The following is a 20,704-nucleotide window of genomic DNA, read 5'->3' as shown; positions in this document are numbered from 1 at the left end:
TGTGTGTGTGGCTTGAATTTCCAGCGTCTGCAGAATTCCTCGTGTTTGCTGTCTCCTGAGTTCATGCTGTCTATGTGGAGTTTGCACATTTTCCCTTTGCCAGTATGGATTTTTCCTGTTTTCCTCCCAAATCCCAGATTCATATGAATTGTTGGGATAATGAGTCCCTGTAGATTGTCCCTGATGTGTATATGAATAGTGGAAGCTGGTAGGAGGCAGGAGGTGTTTGATGGGAATGTGAATAAACTAGGTTACAGGGAAAATTAATGAGGAATGGAATTGCTCTGTATGTTGGCATAGACAGAAATATGAAAATCCTGAAAAATATGGTAACTCTAAATGAGAATGTAATACCCAATGGAAAGCTCAGAAATAAAAGGAAATAGTTGAAAATTCAGTCCAGCCCACTTCAACTATCTATTCCAAACCATGACCTCCATAAAAAGGATGGACAAGGACAGCAGGAACTTGGGAATATCGCCATCTGAGGGTTTCACCTCCCAGGTCACATTCTGACATGGACATAAAGCTCCAGTTCTCTCCCCATCACTGGATGTGAATCTTGGAGCTCCCTCTCCAAGAGTATCATGAAACCAACATTCTCCAGAAGGATTGCAACAGTCCAAGAAAGGAACTTCCCAAGGGCAGCTAGGCATGACCAATAAATGTCCACATCCCAAAAAAGAATAACTTAAAAATATGCTTGTCTGACATCCAGTATTTAATGGACAAATTTCTCCTTAAGTTAAATACGAGAAATAATTAAAACTGGTTCTCTCTTATTCTGTGTTCTTCAGTCACTGAGTCATTGTTCTCCTTATCAGAACCTGAGGCGTGCCATTCACACCCATGATGCCATTTTTGGCCCTAGGCTGACCTTCAAACCACATATGGAATTACTTCTACCTTCATAACTTTTGTTGATCCTCATCCATCCCTTTGCAATGTCTTATCTAGACTATTACAACACACTTCTAGCTAGCCTCATTGTTTTAAACACCGACTTGGATAGACATCTTCTATTATCTTACTTTGATTTTCCTGAACTTGATATGCAATTTTTGTAGAGCAGGAATGTGGCTTTACACTTTGACTTTGTACGTGTTTTCCAGGGATTAATTGTGGATTGCCGCCAGCCCTTGACAATGGGAGCTTTATCGCTGAGAACTATCTTTTCGGCAGCACTGTGTCCTACCAGTGCAACAATGGTTACTACCTGCTAGGAGATTACAAACTACTTTGTGCCAGCGAAGGAAACTGGTCTGGTGTTGTGCCTGTCTGCCTTGGTATGTGTGAGATCATTAAAACTCAAGAGATGACTAAACTGAAACCAAGGACCAAATATGATCACTTAAAATGAATTGATGTGTGATTTACAAAAAAGATGAACATTGAACAGTTCATTTAACAACCTCAGAAAATCCTTTGTTATGGACAATGAAGAGCATTTGAGATTTTCTAGGAAATTTTCTAGCCAATTTACATCCAGTAAGCTCCCACAAACAGCAAAAGGACAACGATGGGATAATCTGAACACTCTGAGTTGAAAAAATATAGGTCTCAACACGCTAGAAAGGACTTCCTTACTTGAATTTTGAAAAGACTTTTCTCTCAATCCAGCACATTGAGAAGTTGGGGCTTCATTTTAAAGTCACTATGGAGAAATAGTATCGCATCCTCTCGATATTACAAAGGGAGCATCAGGTTTAGTTTGTGAATTCCATTGTCAGTTGAGGCTTATTGTGTTATACTCTTGACTCTGCCTAAAATTCAAACCAAAGCCTTGAGTGCTGATATCTAAACCGGTATTCAAATGTATTAAGGGCATTCTAGATATGAGCATAAGAAATAGGAGCAGGTGTAGGCCCTGTGTGTGGCCCCTTAAGCCTGATCTGCCAATCAATAAGTTCATGGCTGTTAGATCTTGGCGTTAGCTTCACTGTACTTCCTGTTCCCTGTCCCTATCAATCCAAAAAAAATCGGCTGTCATTAACCTATAATTTATACAATGATTCATCTCATGACACACTTTGGTAAAAAAAAAACTCCATAGATCAATGACTCTCCGAGCTAAGAAATTCTTCATGTCCACCTTCCAAAGGCAATTCTGTGTTCTAAAGCTCTGCTCTTTGTTCTTGATTCCCCGCATCAGGATTCCCCTCAGTATCCTGATGCAGGGATTTGACCGGAAATATTGACATTTCCTTTTCTCTTTACACATTCCTGGGGAAAAAAAAATCCACTGTCATTGCAGAGATCACACTAGTAATCCTTCTCTGAACTGCCTCTAATGCAACTACTGAAACTAAAACTGTATGTAGTACTCCAGGTTTGGTCTTGCCATCACTTTGTACAGTTGAAATAAGATTTCTATTCTCTCTCCCCTTTGTACTAAAGGCCAGCAGTCCACTTAAGTACTTCCTGAACTACTTGCTGTACCCGCATCTTAACTTCTCTATGTCATATACAAGGACACCCTCTGTCGCTTTTCTGTACCATTCAGTAGTCTCACTTCATGGAAACGATATTTTGATTTTCTATTCTCCCTACCGAAGTGGGAGAACTTACATTTCCTACGCTATCCTCCATTTGCCAAATATTTGGAATTGGAATTGGTTGATTATTATCACAGGAACTGAGATACTGTGAAAAGCTTGTCTTGCATATTGTTCATACAGATCAATTCATCACAGTGCATTGTGGTGGTACAATGTAATAACAGAATGCAGAATGAAGTGTAACAGATACAGAGGAAGTGCAGTGCAGGTGGACAATAGGGTGCAAGATCACAAGGTGGCATATTGTGAGGCCAAGAGTCCATCTGATCATACTAGGGAACCATTCAATAGCGTTATCACTGTGGGGTAGAAGCTGTTCTTGTGCCAGGTGGCATGTGCTTGCAGATATTTGTGTCTACTGCCCAGTAGGATAGGGGAGAGGGGTTCGATACACTTAACCTATCCATATCTTTTGCATATTCTTTGTATTCTCCTGATAGCAAGCATTTGCAGTCACTTTTGTATCATCAACACTTATGGCTGCACTACATTCAGTCCTTTCATCTAAATCATGAGTCTAGATTAGAAATTACTGAGCTCCCAACGTCTCACTAGTTACAGTCTGGCAACTGGAAAATGGCCCATTTTCTCTTAGTTAGACAATCCTCCATTTTTTCTAATAGCTCTTAACTTGTTTAGTAACCTTTAAATGATACCTTACTGACTGCCTTCTGGAAATCCAAACAACTGCATCCACTGGTTCATCCTTTTCCACACTTCTTATTTAAAGTGTCTCAAAGAACTCTTTAAAAAATGTCAACCATACACGAGAAGGGAATGCTCAATCTATAAAATCTGTTTTGTAGACCTTTCATGAACAATCAGGTAGCTATTTGTGAGTCTTCAGCTTTACTCATATCTGCTAAAAAAAAAAGTCCTAGATGTAAACTTGCGGAGATTAGTTTGCTATCACCATTTCTTTCTGTTGACTTTAAATCCTGCAAAAGGCAGAGGAAGATTGTGCACTACAGACTGTAACATCAGCTGGTGGTGCGTCAGTTCATCCACATACTAACTGGAAAGATTGAGTGTACGGGTTTCTTTCCTCGAGAACAGGGAAGGTTGAAAGTAAGAAGAATGCGGGTCTTTAAGATCAGTGAGGGCTTGGATAGGGCAGAGGTGGAAAATATTGTACGTATGTCATAGACCAGAACCTGGGGGTTATCAAAGCTAAAAACCTTAATGAGGGATTTGGAGGAAATTCCTTATCCAGAGAGGAAATTTGCTTCCATTGGCAGTGGCTGGGGTGAGTAGCTGAGATACAGTAAGGAACTCCAGGGGGAGAATGAATAAAAGGGAATGAGATGAGGAATGATCACCTCATTGAGCAGTTGGGTCAATGCTCTAAAACCTTTGTTAAGTAGTGTAAATTCAATACTTTGTGGGGATGTTTTGACTAAGAAACTGGTGCTGTGCAAACTTCCTTTGACATCCAGTCTACACAATCTTTCAGATTACGGATAAATGGATCTGTCTATTTTCAAGGCAAATTTGGTATGCGCTGGTATGATTAAAGGCTTATTCCTGTACTAAGAACACTGGTACTTCTTGCAAGCCTGAATCCTAAATGATTATGTATTTGAAACAGAACTTATGATTAAAAATAGTACATTTCTTTGGATTTTGGAAACTTCTATGTCAGAACATTTAACTTACATTTCTTATCTATGTGTGTTGCACTTTGTGTTCATTTCATATCCTTGCTCTCAGTTGCTAAGTGTCAATGTTCTCTGCTTCCAGATTTGGATGAATGCGCCCTTGGCTCAGACTGTGATAAAAGGTCTGAATGCATTAACACCATTGGATCTTACACCTGCACCTGCAGGCCACCATACACCGGCAACGGGAAAAATTGCACCGGTATAGTTGTTACATATGTGGACACACTTGGTCTGCCCAAAGTTTCCTGAGACAGCTGTGAAAAGTAGGATGGGGGTGGGGGATTTGGGGGGTAAAGAGGCCTTTTCCTGTACAAACATTAGTAAGCCAGCTGAGGTTAACTTTTGAGGTCTGATCCCACAGTTTGTTAGCAAATTTAATAAACTTGGTTCAGTAACACCAGAAAAACCTGATGTTCCTATATATGTGAATCATTTTTTCTTGAATTGATTTATTTATTTAGAGATACAGCACAGTAACAGACCCTTGCGACCTAACCCATGTAACCAATTAACCTATGAACCCATATGTCTTTGGAATGAGGGAGAGACACCAGAGCACCCAGAACACTATGTAGTCATGGGGAGAATGTACAAACTCCTTACAGACAGCGGCAGGAATTGAACCTCGGTTGCTGGTACGGTAAAGTGTTATGCTACTATGCTGCAGGCACAAAGGGATAACTTATTTCCTTAAAAGAGCAGGGAAAGATAAACAAACTTATTCCCCATGGAGACTATATTGGTTGATGAGATTAAAGATTAAAGCACAGGAGTTCATTAGTTATAATATGATCACTATCATAGATACTGTACATATTCAATGAAACCCACAATATTTCTTCAAAATTAGTAATCCATGTACTGGAAATTTACTTTGTGCTGAAAATTTGTAATGATTTCTTATTTTATTTGAACTACACTGAGAATATTTAATCCCATCAGGAACTGCTTCAATATATAGGATGGGGAGGATGTAGAACTTGTTCCCACAGGGAGAGTTGAAGTGATTAGCAGAGGAGTGTTATGAAGAATCTGGAAGTGTGAATGAAGAAGGGCAGGGTGCAGGCTGGTGGGAACCAATTGGCTTTCTAAACCACTCTAATCCATGTGGAAAGATGAATCCCTCTGCTTTCCTCCACGTACTATTGCTCAGATCCAATCCGGTGTGAAGACCCTGGGAGACCTGTTCATGGATTGGCTGAGGGTGCTCTGCACTTTGTTGGTGGTCAGGTGACTTTCTCTTGTGAAGAAGGCTACCAGCTGAATGGGACACCAAATGTCACATGTCTGGAGAATGGGCAGTGGAGTGATGTGGTGCCACACTGCCGAGGTAGGCAACACAAGTCACAATCTGCTAAATGTGAACACACTGGGACTCTTCATTAGAACAGATATTGGGGATGGTAATAAAATTAAGAAGAGTTTTGATTTTTTTTTTGGTGGAGCAGCGATGTTGTCACTTTTAGGAAGCCCACATTAGGAGTCTTAAATAAAAGTTAAACTTTGGAAAGAATTTCCAGAGAAACAGTATCAACCAGGTTCAGTGTCTCTTTCTTCAGGCCCGGTTGATTCTTGGGGAACTGACTTTTGAGGGATGGCGTGGGGGATTATTGGAGAGAATGTCAAACCAAGAGTGCAACATGTTTGGTACCCGCGCTGCTCCCTGATTGTCCAATTGGATAAAGGGCCGGGTAAAAAGAACCCCTAATGCTCATTTCACAACTCTCATCCATTCCATCACTTCCACCATCTCCTCCTTTCAGTTCTACATGTCTACATCTACATGGTATTGTGGCAATGTCATTCTTTGTATGATTGTCAGTTTACAGCTATGTTATCTGTCTTTCCCAGCTCGATCCTGTGGCATGCCTGATAACCCAGCAAATGGTACGATTGAAGGCAGTGACTTCACCTATGGTATGAAGGTGGTGTACAGGTACAAAAAGGTCTTTCAAACTGGATTTCATTCCTTCGCTCCCTCCCTCCCTCCCCTTCTTGACCTAGGTCAAATGGAAAATAGAGGGGTCCAGCAGAGAAATATCTTTCGATGGAATCCTACAAAGAACAAAGAAAAATGGCTGTGGTTGTTGGAGACCAATCATCTCCAGCTCATCACTTAAGGAGATCCCTTGGGTCAACATTAAGGATCCAGTCCTATTTCACCAATGTCATTCCTCCCTTTAAGTAATTCTTCTACCCAGGAAGTTGGTTTTGACACTGGCTTAGATAATTATGTATTAAATCTAATGCCTTAAGTGAGCCTTTTGCTGGAATTGAATGTTAGCACTTAATCTCACTGTAGAATCAGGTTTAATACCATTGGCATATGTCGTGAATTAGTTGTTTTGTGGAAGCACCACAGTGCAATACCAAATAAAACAACTATAAATTACAATAAGAAATAATGAGAGAGAGAGAGAGAGAGAGAGAGGGAGAGAGAGAGAGAGAAAGCATGTGTATGTGTGTGAGATAGTGTACGTGCGTTCATTGTCTATTCAAAACTCTGATCGCGGAGGAGAAGAAACTGATCCTAAAATCTTGAGTAAGTGTCTTCAGATTTCTGTGCCACTTCCCTGATAGTACCAATGAGAAGTGGGCATGTCCTGGGTGATGAGGGTCCTTAATGATGGGTGCTGTCTTCTTGGAGGTGTTCTCGATACTGGTGAGACTAGTGCCCGTGATGGCGTTGGCTGAGATTGCAACTTTCTGCAGCTTTTTCCAATCCTGTGTTATGGCCCCTCCATACCAGACAGTGATGCAATGGGGGAGAAAAATTGTTACACAATTCTCTCCCTTTCAGTTCCTTTCCCCTCTACCATCATTCACCTCCCAGCTCGTGAATCTGGATGCAATTATCCTAACCCTGGGCTAGAAAGCAGAGTCAACGTTCAGAACTGCCTTAATATACATTAACTGAAAGTGGCTTAGAATCTGATTGCTTGTTTTACCTTCTCAATATCCTCCACTCATCATCATTCAGTATCATTGACAGCATATGAATTAATCGTTCCTAATTTTTGCTCCTCCATGCTGAAGTTAACATACCTTGGGCAAAATTGGTTCCTCCTCCTCGGCAGTCCCTTGAGGTCAAAAATAAATTTGCCTTCAACTGTGGTTTTGAGGGTTTGAGACAGATCCTGAGGCCATAGTGGGAACTGCATACTCTTCTCCAAATGGGATATGCAGTGGCAGGTGAAGTGGGTAGGTGAGTGGTTGGAAAGTGCTTATACAAGACATCTGTGTGCTCACAATGAATTTCACCAAATTTCTCAAAACTCCTCACTTTGAATGGTTATGCACCAGAGATTCCCAGGATATAACATAGAACATAGAGCATAGGCCACTATAGCACAGTATAGACCCTTTAGCCCACAGTGTTGTGTTGAGCTTTTAACCTTCTCCAAGGTCAGTCCAACTGTTTCCTCCCACGTAGTCCTCCATATTTCAAATGGTGTCTTTTTCAAGGAAGCCTTGTGCACATCCTTGAATCATCTTCTCTTCTTGCCTCATAAGCTTTGTTTCAAGAACATGGTGTCAGGTATACAAACCATGTGACCCACCCAGTGTTGAGAAACTAGGACTAAACTACTGGGAATATTAGTTTGGAGAGAATGCAGATGTTCATTTATCCTTCCAGCTAATTTGGAAGAATTTGTGGAGGTGTTATTGGTGGTATTTTTCCAGTGCTTTAAGGTCTCTGCTAAGTAATTACAGGCATGGAGTGGTATAGCATAGAATCAGGCCCTTTGGTTCATCCAGCTACCAAGATGCACATCCTAGCTAGTCCCATTTCCTGTGTTTGACCATATCCCTTCAAAACATTCCTAGCCTTTTACCTGTTCAAGTGTCTTTTAAATGTTGTTAATGTACCTGCTTCAACCGCTTCCTATGGCAGCTCATTCCATATAGGGACCGCGTTCAAAGTGGAAAGCTTGCCCTTCAGATTCCTATTAAGTCACTCCCCTCTCAGCATGTAGAAAGGCAGAAATCGCTGCTACCTGTTAGACAATAAGTTCTGTGCCGAGCTAGAAGTTTTGATCTTCAAATACCCTTTTCTTCAAATTAGCCAGAAGTTGTTTTGTCGCATTAAGGATGGTGGAGAATTCCATCATCCTTGTCTGCCTGTTCCAAGAGGTGGCTCCTAAGATATGATTTCATCTTATTTAAAGGTTTTGTCATGAGCCTTTACTGTTGGTGAACAATATGTGGCAACAAGGACAGGCTGCTTGAGGACCTTATTTATGAGGGTACTAAATGCAAAGCCCATCTCTTGTACAGTGAACGTGCCTTTGGAGCACAGCTAGACATGAGTATCACTTGTATGTTCCATCTCGACTGCTAAGATTCAGGAGACCTTGATTTGGATTGTAGTTACCCTTGTGTGAAGAGGTTCTCATTGCTTCTGAAAATTACCTGCTATCCCATGGGAGGTTGTTGGAGGTGAGGAACATATTGCTTCATTAAGATTGGGTCTTTTGTTGGTATGTTGGTTAGTATCATGATTTAAAATGCTATCATAGATTAAATGTCAGGTAGATACAAATTTTTGTGGTATGTTCCACAGACCCTCTAGACCGAGGAAGTCCAATGCTTTGAGTTTGAAGAAGGCTGTGCCCTGCTCTGCACTCTTCCTGCTCTTGTTGAGTGATGTTGTTCACCGTCGCCCCAGTGTTTATATGTACTTCACCCTAGCTGGCATAGATCTATCTTTAGACTCAAATATTGAATTAGAGAGATGTTTGGGACAACCAAGCCAAACTCAGTATTGTCCCCTTTCTTAGATCAGAAAGACCCAAAGCAGCGAACTGTCATATCTTTTCCCATCTAAGCCAAATCAGCAACATCAGTGGCTCCAATTCCAATTTTAGGTCATCTGAGATCAGCTCAATTTTGACAAGCCATGGATCAGACCTGCAGCCATATTTTCTATGGGGTCAGCCTAGGCCAATCATTGAAAACTCTTTATTTACTTCACACTGTATCAGAAGGCACTTCAGGTTCATAGGGTGGTTTAGAAGGCATATGGTCTTTACTGGTCGAGGCATTGAGTTCAAAAGCCAGGAAGTTACATTGCAGTTTTATAAAACTCTAGTTAGGCTGCATCTGAAGTATTGCATGTAATTCTTGTCACCTATTATAGGAAGGATGTCGAGGCTTTGGAGAGGATACAAAAATGTTTTTCCAGGATGTTGCCTGGATTGGAGGTCATGTGCATGAGAGGTTGTACAAACCTGGGTTGTTTTCTCAGGAGTGCTGGAGGCTGACGGGAGATTTAATAGAGGTTTATAAATTTTCGAGAGACAGATAGAGTACACAGACAATATCTTTTACCAAGGGTTGAATTGTCTAATACCAGAGGGCATGCATTTAAAGTGACAGGGGTTCATTTCAAAGGAGATGTAAGGGGCAATTTTTTTTACAGAGAGTGGTGGGTGCCTGGAATGAGCTGCTTCCGGTAGCAGTAGAGGAAGAAACATTAGACATTTTTAAAAGACGTTTGCATGTATGGAATATGGAAGGATATGGACATTTTGCAAGCAGAAGTGATTAGATTAGTTAGCCATCTGATTGCTAATTTAATTGGGTTGGCACAACAGTGTGGTTCGAAGTGCCCTTTACTGTTCTGTATTGTTCTAAGTTCCATGTTGACTGAGGGGTAAATATTCACCAGGACATCAGAATACTTTCCAACCTCTTTTAAAATGAGAGACCAGATGAGCCTTGCCTTAATCCTTCATCTGAACAGTGTATCTGTACCCTTTTACTGGAAAGTTAACCAGAATTTTGTGTTCATATCTCAGGAGTTGGGCTTACTCGACTTGGGGTTGACAAATCCTCTCCCTGAAAAGCATGCCATTTGTAACGTGTGGAAGTCCATTCTTGTTTGCCAAGACATGTTAACTTTACCTTTGGTCTTAGAAATATTACCTCACTTGCAAACATTATGAGGGTGTTGAATTTGCAACCACGACCTCACTTCAAAAGTTATGGGAGTGTTGGAATTTGCATCACAACCTCACTTGCAAAAGTTATGAGTGTGATGATCTTGCAACCACATGTTACAGTGAATAGGACATGTGCATTTAAGAGTAATCTAGTTAGGTAGATGAGGGTTAGGATACAGGATGTGGATTATGCCGAAGATAAGTAATAGCACAAAGCTCTTCTGAGTTTTACAGTTCTATGCCATTTTATATAATGCTTACCAAAAATGTCTTTTTCTCTTCTTTCCTACCAAAAGATTAAATACTACTTTTCTCCCTTCTTATAGTTGCAATAAGGGGTATGTGTTGTCGGGAGCAGCAGAAATCTCTTGTTTAGCTAATGGTAGTTGGAGTCATGAAACACCAACTTGTGAGCCTCTGATGTGTCCTACTCCTCAGGATACAGACAATGGTAGAAATGCAGTGAATGGGATCACATACCTCTCCACCGTTACATACATCTGCAACAGTGGATATCAGTAAGTCAGCCCATAAATAATAATCTGTCACATTGCTCATTATCACTGCAGAATTTAACTTCCTCCAATATCTCTAAGTCAGCTCTCGGTTCTCACTTCTTACCTGTCAGCTGTTGCTAACTCTGTCATAAGCTGTGGAATTCCTTCCTTCCAGAGCATCCCCGTTTCTTCCACTTTATTGGTGCTCCTTAAAACTGAACGCTTTATCCCAGCTTTTGGTTACCTCTCTAATATCACCAGAAATAAAAACTGAAAGTGCTGGAAATATTCATCATTTTGGCCGACCTAATGAAGACCAGAATAGACTGCACTTTGATCATCACTTTGTGCCACTGAGCATCACCAGCAACTTTTGTTTTTATTTCAGATCTCAATACTTCTTTGTATGGCTTCTTATCAAATTTTGGCTATAAATTGACCCGTGGAATGCTTTGGGATGTTTTTAACATGCTAAATGTGTTTGAAAATACAACCCTTCTTGTACTTGTTCTGAACTTCTGCCTTCTTTCCCCTTCCTTTCCAGTCCTGATGAATGGTCTCGGTCTGAAAGGTTGACTACTTATTCCCTTTGCATAGATGCTGCCTGACCCGCTGAGTTCCTTGAGCATTTTGTCTTTGTTTCATCATTGGTTTCCGGCCATCTCAAAGGCACCAGTGGGGCTTCCAGATGCATGTCTTTGCGATTCTGTTTGCTGACCTGCATTGTCTTCTGGTCTGGTAGTGTCTCAATTTAAAAAATTCTCCTCCTTGATTTTTGGTCTCTTTCTGGTTTCTCCCATCCCTTTCCTGATACTTTGTTCCAATCCTTCATTTCTCCTCAATCTCAGAATTTCTAGAATATTAACTCTTGTAGATTTCACCATTCTGTTATTGGCAGCTCTTCCTTTAGTTCTGTAGGCCTTTAAGTTTGGGAATTCCCTCTTTGAGCAGCTGCACGTTTTTAACCACCCTTTAAGATGCTTCTTAAAATCTTCTTGTCATATGTCCTTTGTAGTCCTGGTCAAATGTTGTTTGATGCCCCAGTGCCTTTGGAGATGGATTATTACCTTTTTAAGAGGCTACAGTTTTGCATGTTTCAGAAATATTTGGAGATCTGATGTATTATGTTATTATCTGCTTTTTGAATCACTAAAGGCTCAATGGACCAGATACTTTAATCTGCAACAGCACTGGTCAATGGAATGACACCCCACCAGTATGCGAGGTCATATCCTGTGGGCCCCCTCCATCACTTCCCAATGCCAATGTTGTTGGAAACAAATTCACCTTTGGAAGCTTCATTTCCTACAGCTGCAAAGAAGGGTAGGACCAATATCTTTTTCTATATATTTTATTTAAGAAAATCTATATCAGAAGGACTTGTGACTAGTAGCATAGGATCAGATGACCATTCAGCCAATCGACCATCCACTTTGGTACTCTGGGATAGACAGGTATTGGCAGTGATCCCGCATTTCATGAGAGAACAGAAGTATTTTTAATTCCTAGTGAGTAAGTGCACTGATTTTTCCTGAAAGATAGTTAGGATGTTATCATGAATAACTTTCAAATTGTTGCTGACCTAAATAGGCATTGGAAGGAAGGGTTTGCAATTACAGAGCAACTCAAGATCTCAGAAGCAAAAGTTCATAAACACTGAACCATAGATGACACTATAACTGTAATAAGGTTTCTGTTTTACATAGGTGTATAAACTCCTGGGGAAAAAACTGGGTTGGTGTGAAAATAGGCCTAATGCACAGAAGAGCAATAGTGAACCCATCTCCAGGTCTCTCGGACAGTTGACCCCCCCCCCCCAAGCTTCCAAGAGGATTTTAAAACTTCCTCTGGCATAAAACTCCCCAGATGTTGTCAAAAATCATGCGAGCGCAATTTGATTCACCTCCAATGTAATTTGTAATCTCTCTACTCTGAAAAACAAGAGTTTTGCTTTTACTAACTTAGTTCTCCTGAAACTTCACTATTTACCGAAACATCACTCAAGCTCGTTCTTTATCCTTACTGAGGTCTGTGACCTCTAGAACATGTTATCCTATTTTGCCAGTGAAGTTCAAACTCATAGTTGTCCTCAGCTTCCTCTCCTCAGGAGCAGGCAGATCAAGTACCCAAGTTTTGTGACTATCTGCGAGCTCCTGCTGTTATTGCACCATGATATTTAAATGGGTTTGCTCTCCAGAGTTCTGTTTGTATTGTATATTGGCTTGGTACGTGAGGCTGCCCAGGTGGCAGCTGCAAAGTCAAGTGCTGGCAATTGTGAGAGTTTGCAGTCTGTCTGAGACCTGAGACAGGGAGATCTGACAATATTGTTCAAAGCACCTTGCAGTTGAAAATTCCAGTGTTCATGGGTCTTTTAGAAACAGTTCTGAAGGTGACCCACTGCTCTGAATTAATGCCATCAATATAAAGCAATGCCGATTGAAGTCTGTAATCCCTTGTTCTGATGTCTGAATCTTCTCTCTGATTGTCTCTTTTTTGTGGCAGCTACATATTGCTCGGTGTGGAGACAAAGCAGTGCCTGGCCAGCGGAATGTGGAGCCACAGCACAATGCAGTGTGTCCCCCTGTCATGTGGCCCAGCTCCAGATATTGATCATGCATTTCCTGAAACGGGCCACCAGCTATTCGGGGACATTGCGATCTACTACTGCACAGATGGGTATAGCATCTCGGGCAACTCGCAGCTGGTCTGTGACACTACCGGAGCATGGACCCCACCGGAAGGCAAAGCCGTGCCACACTGTGTGGCAGACTTCTGCAAGAAACCAACATTAGCACCGCATGTGATTTTGGAGACCATCGACAAAGAGAAGTTCCCAGCTGGCTCGCAGGTCATGTACAAGTGTGAGGAAGGCTTCATGCTGAACACCACCACCGCCATCGAATGTGTCCGTGGGGGCCTGTGGGAACCCTCCCCACTCAGTGTGCAGTGCATCCCCGTGCGCTGCGCAGAGCCGCCAGTCATTGAGCGAGGCCACGTGAGTGGGACCAACTACAGCTTTGGCGCCATTGTGGCCTACAGCTGCAACAAGGGCTTTTACGTCAAAGGCCAGAAGAAGCGAGCATGCCAGGCGGATGGAGAATGGAGTGGCCAGCTACCCAGCTGCCAGCCTGTCTCATGTGGAAAACCCCCTCGTCTCACCAATGGACGTGTCGAAGTGAGTTTCAATGTTATAAGTCTTCTCTCATTTGGGGAAACCATACAAATAACCAAGGGTTAAAAATAGGAAATACTGGAAACTATAGCATATACAGAGAACAGAAGTTAATGTTTATGATTCTACTTAGCTTCATAGATGTTGCCTGATCTCTTGAGCGTTTCCACTTTTGTCTATTTCCGGTATCTGTGCCATTAAGCTTTAGAAAAATTCCAAAACGTAATAGTTACTGATCCTTTAATATTAGATCTCAGGAGCTAGGTAGACTTTGACCTCATTAGGACTTGGGTTGGAGTTGACTTTACCTGGGGAGGAGAGACATGGTCAATGCTCACCTGAGATCTACATGTGACGGAAATCTCTTTGCCCCAACTAGCACTGTAGACTTGGGACAGATCTTAAAATAGTGAGGCAAAATTACATCAACTGTTGCTGCATTCACTGAAATATAGAAGAGTAAAGGGTGAATTTTTAGAATTTGCTAATATATTCATGTTGCAAAAGCCTTGAACCTAACTTAAATACATAACCAGTCCTCTCTGATAAGAATTTTGAAAATACTTTAACATTGATAGATCGGTAGAAGTACAGACAAAAAACATTGGCTGTTAACTTGATCAATTGTCTTAAATCTGTGGACATAATAGTTTTTTGTCATCCAGGTCATTCACCTTGTACATGTAAATGTAACATATGCATGTTGACCTTCGTTTCTGAAAGTTATCACACATGCAACTTAAACAACAGGACGAACTTCTATCCCTTGTAGTATCAGTGTACAGATCAGCAAGAAACCTCTTTGTTTTCTCTGCCTTTCACTTTTTCAGAACTTGTATTTTAACGGTGCTTCAAGAACTCTCAGATATCACTTTACAGCCAATGAAGTACTCTTTATAGCTAAAGTCATAAATCAGGAAATGCTGCAAATGAAATCAAATTAAATGCAGCCACTAACAGCAAAAACTAATGGTAAAACGGAATGCTGTCCTTAACCCAGTTTATCACAGTGCTGATTTTTTTTAAGTCTCAACGTTGAAAATAATATAGTGTATTCATAATGAATGTAATGCAGCAAAATATTGCACAAAAGTAAAATGTAATGAGGCTGAAAGAGCAATTAATTTTCTGTAGTACCCAAGTCTCATTTCACATGAGTTAAGAAATGTTTAAAGGACAATATTTTGCAAAATTTTTAATGGAAAGTATTGATATTCAACAAGCAGATACCGTAAATCCTTATATTCTTAACAATATTTAAATTGATGGTCCAAGATACTACTGGAAAAAAAGAAAAAATAAAGTTTTCTATTTATTTTTAGAATGCCCCAAACTTTGTCAGCCAGTGCTGTACAATTAAAGTGCACCCACCATTGTAATGTAAACAATGCAGCAATTAATAATGCTTTCCCCCATGATACTGAGTAATAAATATTGTCCATGACAGTGGGTAACTTTTTCCAATGCTCTTCAAAATCTGCCTGGGAATTTTCTCAAACCATCATAAGGCTCCTGTTTAGTGATTCTTTCAAAGGCTCACATGCCCAACTGTTGAAGTACTAGAGATTGGAGCCTTGATTTTTGCACTCAAGCCCTGAAATGGGACTTGAACCCACAACTTTTGGATGTAAAGGCATGTGTTGCCCACTGATCCATGACTGATAACATAAGAGATGGCTGGAAAGATTAATCTTTTTTTGTACGTTTTCTTGAATCACAGATTAAAAATGGCACGCTGTTTCAGAGTGAAGTCAGCTATTACTGTCATCATGGCTTTCGATTGGTGGGGAGTCCCATTCGTACCTGCCAAGGAAATCGGCACTGGCACAGCGAGTCTCCCCCTTCATGCATCCAGGTGAACTGTGGGCTACCTCCAGCCACCAAACACGGACACTTCATCGGGTCTGATTTCACTCTCAACTCACGAGTGGAGCTCAAATGTGAGGAAGGTTACGTGGTCACTGGGAACGCGATAATGACCTGTCAGGAGGACGGACTGTGGAACAGGAGTGGGCACCCACGATGCATACCCCTGAGATGCCCTGAACCATGGTCGCTCGGACAGGAGAGCAATCTGCTGGTCCACAAGACCAACACAAGTGGAACCATTCTGCTGGAATGTGCAGAGGGCTATACGCTGGAGGGCCCAGCGAGTCTAAAGTGTCTGGAATCCCAGCAGTGGAACGACTCATTCCCTGTTTGCCAGCCCGTCGTGTGTGGGAAGCCTCCAGACGTTCAGTATGGTGACACTTTGTTTTCTGACCTTCACTTTGGAAGCATTGTCAAGTACACTTGTACCAATGGGTTTGTGTTGCGGGGACAACCATTCCTGACCTGCCAAGCCGATAGAACCTGGGGCCAAGTTGTGCCGGAGTGTGTGCCCATTGAATGCCCTCATCCTGAATTGATCAGAAATGGAATCGTGGACACCCAGGGCCTGACTTATCTGAGCCATGCCGTGTACACCTGCAAGCCGGGCTTCCACTTAAAGGGAAACACTACCGTCACCTGTGGTGAGAATGGTGAGTGGCTGGGGGGAAGGCCAGTTTGCCAGCCAGTTGAATGTCCAACCCCACAAGAAATAAGAAATGGAAGACCAATCTTTGAGAAACTATATCACCGAGAAACCATAACATATGTTTGCAACACAGGATTTAAGCTGGAAGGCCAAGAAAAGCTGACTTGTTTGGAGACAGGTGAGTGGGACGCAGAAGCACCTATTTGCAAGCCTTTCAAATGTGAACCACCTCAGCTTATAGAGAATGGTTTTGTGGAGGGCTCTGATTATAGCTTTGGTGCTCTCATTTTCTACAGCTGTTTCCCTGGGTTCCATTTGATTGGTACCTCTATGCGCATCTGTGAGGAAACCTCCTGGTCCAATACCTCACCGTACTGCGTGCCCGTAGATTGTGGCCTCCCCCCACATATTGATTTCGGAGGGTACTTGGTCATACAGAATGAGGACGGGGACGTGGATGGAGCATCTGTAAAAAGAAGTGGCTCTGATATCGTAACCAATCTCCTCCCGTCAGGCCTCAATCCAAAGAAAGGCATCGCTGCTTCCATCTCGGAGCGAGTCCCACACCTAGGCTCCAGTGACAATAAGCAAATGTGGAACAATCCGAGCATAGACCTTCACCAGACGTCTGAGTTCACAAGTGGAACCGTGATTCAGTACTACTGTTACAGCAGCTATGAGCTGATAGGGCACCATGTGCTGGAATGCCAAGAAGACGGCACGTGGAATGGGAGTGCGCCTGCCTGCCTTCTGATAGAGTGCAAGCTCCCGGTCAAACCTGAAAACGGTCAAGTTAGGTTTTCCAGTAACCTGCTTGGCAGTATGATAGAGTACGGGTGTGATCTAGGCTACGAGCTCGCTGGCTCACGCACCAGGCGTTGCACTTCAAACAGCGAATGGAATGGCACGCCTCCGACCTGCCAACCGGTATCGTGCGACTCACCCAGCCCAATCAAAAACGGCATCATGAAGGGCACCAACTACACCTACACCAGCGTAATAGCTTACGACTGCAGCTCTGGGTTTCAGCTAGTTGGGCCTGTTCAGAGGACTTGCCAGAGCAACAGGGAGTGGAGTGGAGAAGTACCACAATGCGTCCCAGTGTCCTGTGGGCTACCTCCCAGTCCTGACAACGGCAATGTGACTGGATTGAATTACACCTTCCAGAGCCTGGCAAATTACAGTTGCAACAATGGCTACCTAATTAAAGGGGACTGGACTCGCACCTGCCTTGCCAACGGGAGCTGGAGTGGGGAGACGCCACAATGCCTATTAGCAGCATGCCCGCCACTCACTGGCTTGCCAAATGGCTATATCACAGGAAGTGAATTTACCTTCAGGAAGGAAGTACAATTCCGGTGTATGGATGGTTATTTATTGGTTGGTGCACCAAGTCTTGTGTGTCAGGGAGATGGGAGTTGGAGTGATGTGGTACCACAATGCACCCCAGTCAACTGTGGTCCTCCAGAAGACATCTCCCACGGATTAATCAATGGGTCTAGCTTTAGCTTTGGGGACTCGGTGAAGTACATATGCTTTCATGGGTATGGGCTGATAGGGATCTCAGTCAGGTATTGTCTACGGAACGGGTCATGGAGTGACAGTGTTCCAAAATGTGAACCGTGTAGCTGTCCATATCCGAACATCCGTAATGGGTTTACCACCGATCAAGATTTCAGTTGTGGAAACCTAATAACCTTCCAGTGCATGGAGGGATTTAAGTTACTGGGCGCTTCTCAAGTTCTGTGTGAATCTGGGGGGAGGTGGAATTCAAGCCTTCCCTACTGTGGCAGAATTTCATGCGGTTCACCGCCATTAATACACAATGCCTTCTTTAACGGGAGCAGCTCCTTGCCTGAGAACACCATAGCCTACAACTGTTTTCCTGGCTACATCATGAAGGGGAAGGCAGAAGTGCTCTGCACAGAGAGGGGCAAATGGAGTCAGCCATATCCAACCTGTGAGCCAGTGGCCTGCGGACCTCCTCCACCAGTGCAGCACGCTACTGTTGTAGGCGACCAGTATACGTTTGGGAGCAGAGTTCATTACAGGTTAGCACGATGTTCACTCCGAATTATTTATAAATAATATCCTTATATATCAAGTATAAGTGTCCATTATTACATTTGGTTTGGTCCACAGTTAAAGATTGCTTCTGTCCAATATATTAACAAAATGGGCTTCTTGGACACTTTTTGAAACTTAAAAAGTCTTTTACAGACTACTGAATTGGAAGCATTGTTAAAATAGAAGAAGCTTGGCAACAGCGTCTGTTTGGCTGTAGCAGGTTCTCACTAGCAGCCTGACCAGGTGGTGACCAGGACACTAACAGGAACTTATGGCTCCTCTGCTCCTCTTCAACACAGTGCCAGGGATCCTCACAGTGACTTTGGAGACTCCCAACTCTAACCTGCTAAGCCAGCAGAACCTGGGGCCAAGCTAAGCCAACATGTGTGTGCACCAGTCAAACGCCTTTGGTCTTCCAGGATGTAAGCAAGATATGTAAGATTATGAGAGAAGGCAAAATGGAAGAAGCCATTTTCCTTAAAATGAAGCCAAATGCCAAAAAGGACATGAGCTTAAGGTAGATTGATAGAAGGTTTAGAAGGGAGATAAGGAAAAATCTTTTCACCTTTAGAGGTGGAACTCACTGAAATGACAGTAGAGAAAGAAAGCATCATCATACTGAAGAAGTTGTAGACGCCTACTTGAACGGCTGTGACCTCCAGGGCTGCCGACCTAAGGTCAGAACGTGTGATGGGCTATGTAGCTCCTAAGGTCAGAATTTTGAAGGTGATCACTGATGATCTTGCAGTCTTCAGTTCAATATGCAACTCAGAAACTCAAAATCAAAATAGTCTGCAGATGCCAGAAATCTGAAATAAAAATGGAAAATGCTAAAAATACTCATCATCCATGGAAAGCGAAACAGTTAACATTTCAGGTCATCAAATCCCTCAGTTCTGATGAAGGATCTTTCATCTGAAATATTAACTGTTCTGCCGCTTGACCTGATAAGCATTTCCAGCATTTTCTGCTTTTATTTCTGCAAAGGAAGCAAATTTAATTTTTTCTTATTTCTGCAAAAGTCAGCAAATCTTATCCATGCCCTCATGCATCAGGACTTGGACAACAATCAGGTACAGGCTGATAGGTGACAAGTATCATCTTTGTAACACAAGTGCCAGGCAATGTATTACCACCAACAAGAAAATCTAACTACCTACTCTTGACGTTCAAAGGCATTCAGAGACATATCAGAATCAGGTTTAATATCACTGGCAAATGTCATGAAATTTGTTGTTTTGTGGCAGCAGTTCATTACAATACATAATAATAAACTATGAATTACAATAAGTATATTTATTAAATAAGTAGGGCAAAAAGAAGGGAAATAAACGAGTACAAGAGGAATTCTGCAGATGCTGGAAATTCAATCAACACACTTCAAAGTTGCTGGTGAATGCAGCAGGCCAGGCAGCATCTCTAGCAAGAGGTACAGTCAACGTTTCGGGCTGAGACCCTTCGTCAGGACTAACTGAAGAAAGAGCTAGTAAGAGATTTGGAAGTGGAAGGGGGAGGGGGAGATCCAAAATGATAGGAGAAGACAGGAGGGGGAGGGATGGAGCCAAGAGCTGGACAGTTGATTGGCAAAAGGGATATGAGAGGATCATGGGATGGGAGGCCCAGGGAGAAGGAAAAGGGGGAGGGGGGGAAAAACCCAGAGGATGGGAAAGGGGTAGTCAGAGGGACAGAGGGAGAAGAAGGAGAGAGAGAGAAAGAATGTGTATATATAAATAAATAATGGATGGGGTACGAGGGGGAGGTGGGGCATTAGCAGAAGTTAGAGAAGTCAATGTTCATGCCATCAGGTTGGAGGCTACCCAGATGGAATATAAGGTGTTGTTCCTCCAACCTGAGTGTGGCTTCATCTTTACAGTAGAGGAGGCCGTGGATAGACATATCAGAATGGGAATGGGATGTGGAATTAAAATGTGTGGCCACTGGGAGATCCTGCTTTCTCTGGCGGACAGAGCGTAGGTGTTCAGCAAAACGATCTCCCAGTCTGCGTCGGGTCTCGCCAATATATAGAAGGCCATGTCGGGAGCACCGGACGCAGTATATCACCCCAGCCGACTCACAGGTGAAGTGTCTGGGGCTCTGAATGGTGGTAAGGGAGGAAGTGTAAGGGCATGTGTAGCACTTGTTCCACTTACAACGATAAGTGCCAGGAGGGAGATCAGTGGGGAGGGATGGGGGGAACGAATGGACAAGGGAGTCGCGTAGGGAGCGATCCCTGCGGAAAGCAGAGAGGGGGGGAGGGAAAGATGTGCTTAGTGGTGGGATCCCATT

General features: G+C 42.6%; 1 protein-coding gene across 1 annotated transcript in view; it reads left to right on the top strand.

The window, feature by feature from the left end:
* Positions 1-20,704, top strand: part of svep1 (sushi, von Willebrand factor type A, EGF and pentraxin domain containing 1) — a 264,755-nt gene that overhangs the window by 180,154 nt on the left and 63,897 nt on the right. Inside the window, exons 31-38 of the mRNA XM_072258150.1 lie at positions 1,113-1,286; positions 4,299-4,418; positions 5,373-5,549; positions 6,071-6,155; positions 10,491-10,682; positions 11,817-11,984; positions 13,164-13,836; positions 15,554-18,402. Coding sequence (XP_072114251.1) covers positions 1,113-1,286; positions 4,299-4,418; positions 5,373-5,549; positions 6,071-6,155; positions 10,491-10,682; positions 11,817-11,984; positions 13,164-13,836; positions 15,554-18,402 — 4,438 coding nt within the window. The remainder of the gene's footprint in view (positions 1-1,112; positions 1,287-4,298; positions 4,419-5,372; positions 5,550-6,070; positions 6,156-10,490; positions 10,683-11,816; positions 11,985-13,163; positions 13,837-15,553; positions 18,403-20,704) is intronic.

Source organism: Mobula birostris, chromosome 5, assembly GCF_030028105.1.
Source record: "Mobula birostris isolate sMobBir1 chromosome 5, sMobBir1.hap1, whole genome shotgun sequence".
Lineage (NCBI taxonomy): Eukaryota > Metazoa > Chordata > Chondrichthyes > Myliobatiformes > Myliobatidae > Mobula > Mobula birostris.
This window is presented reverse-complemented; position numbering and strand designations above follow the sequence as displayed.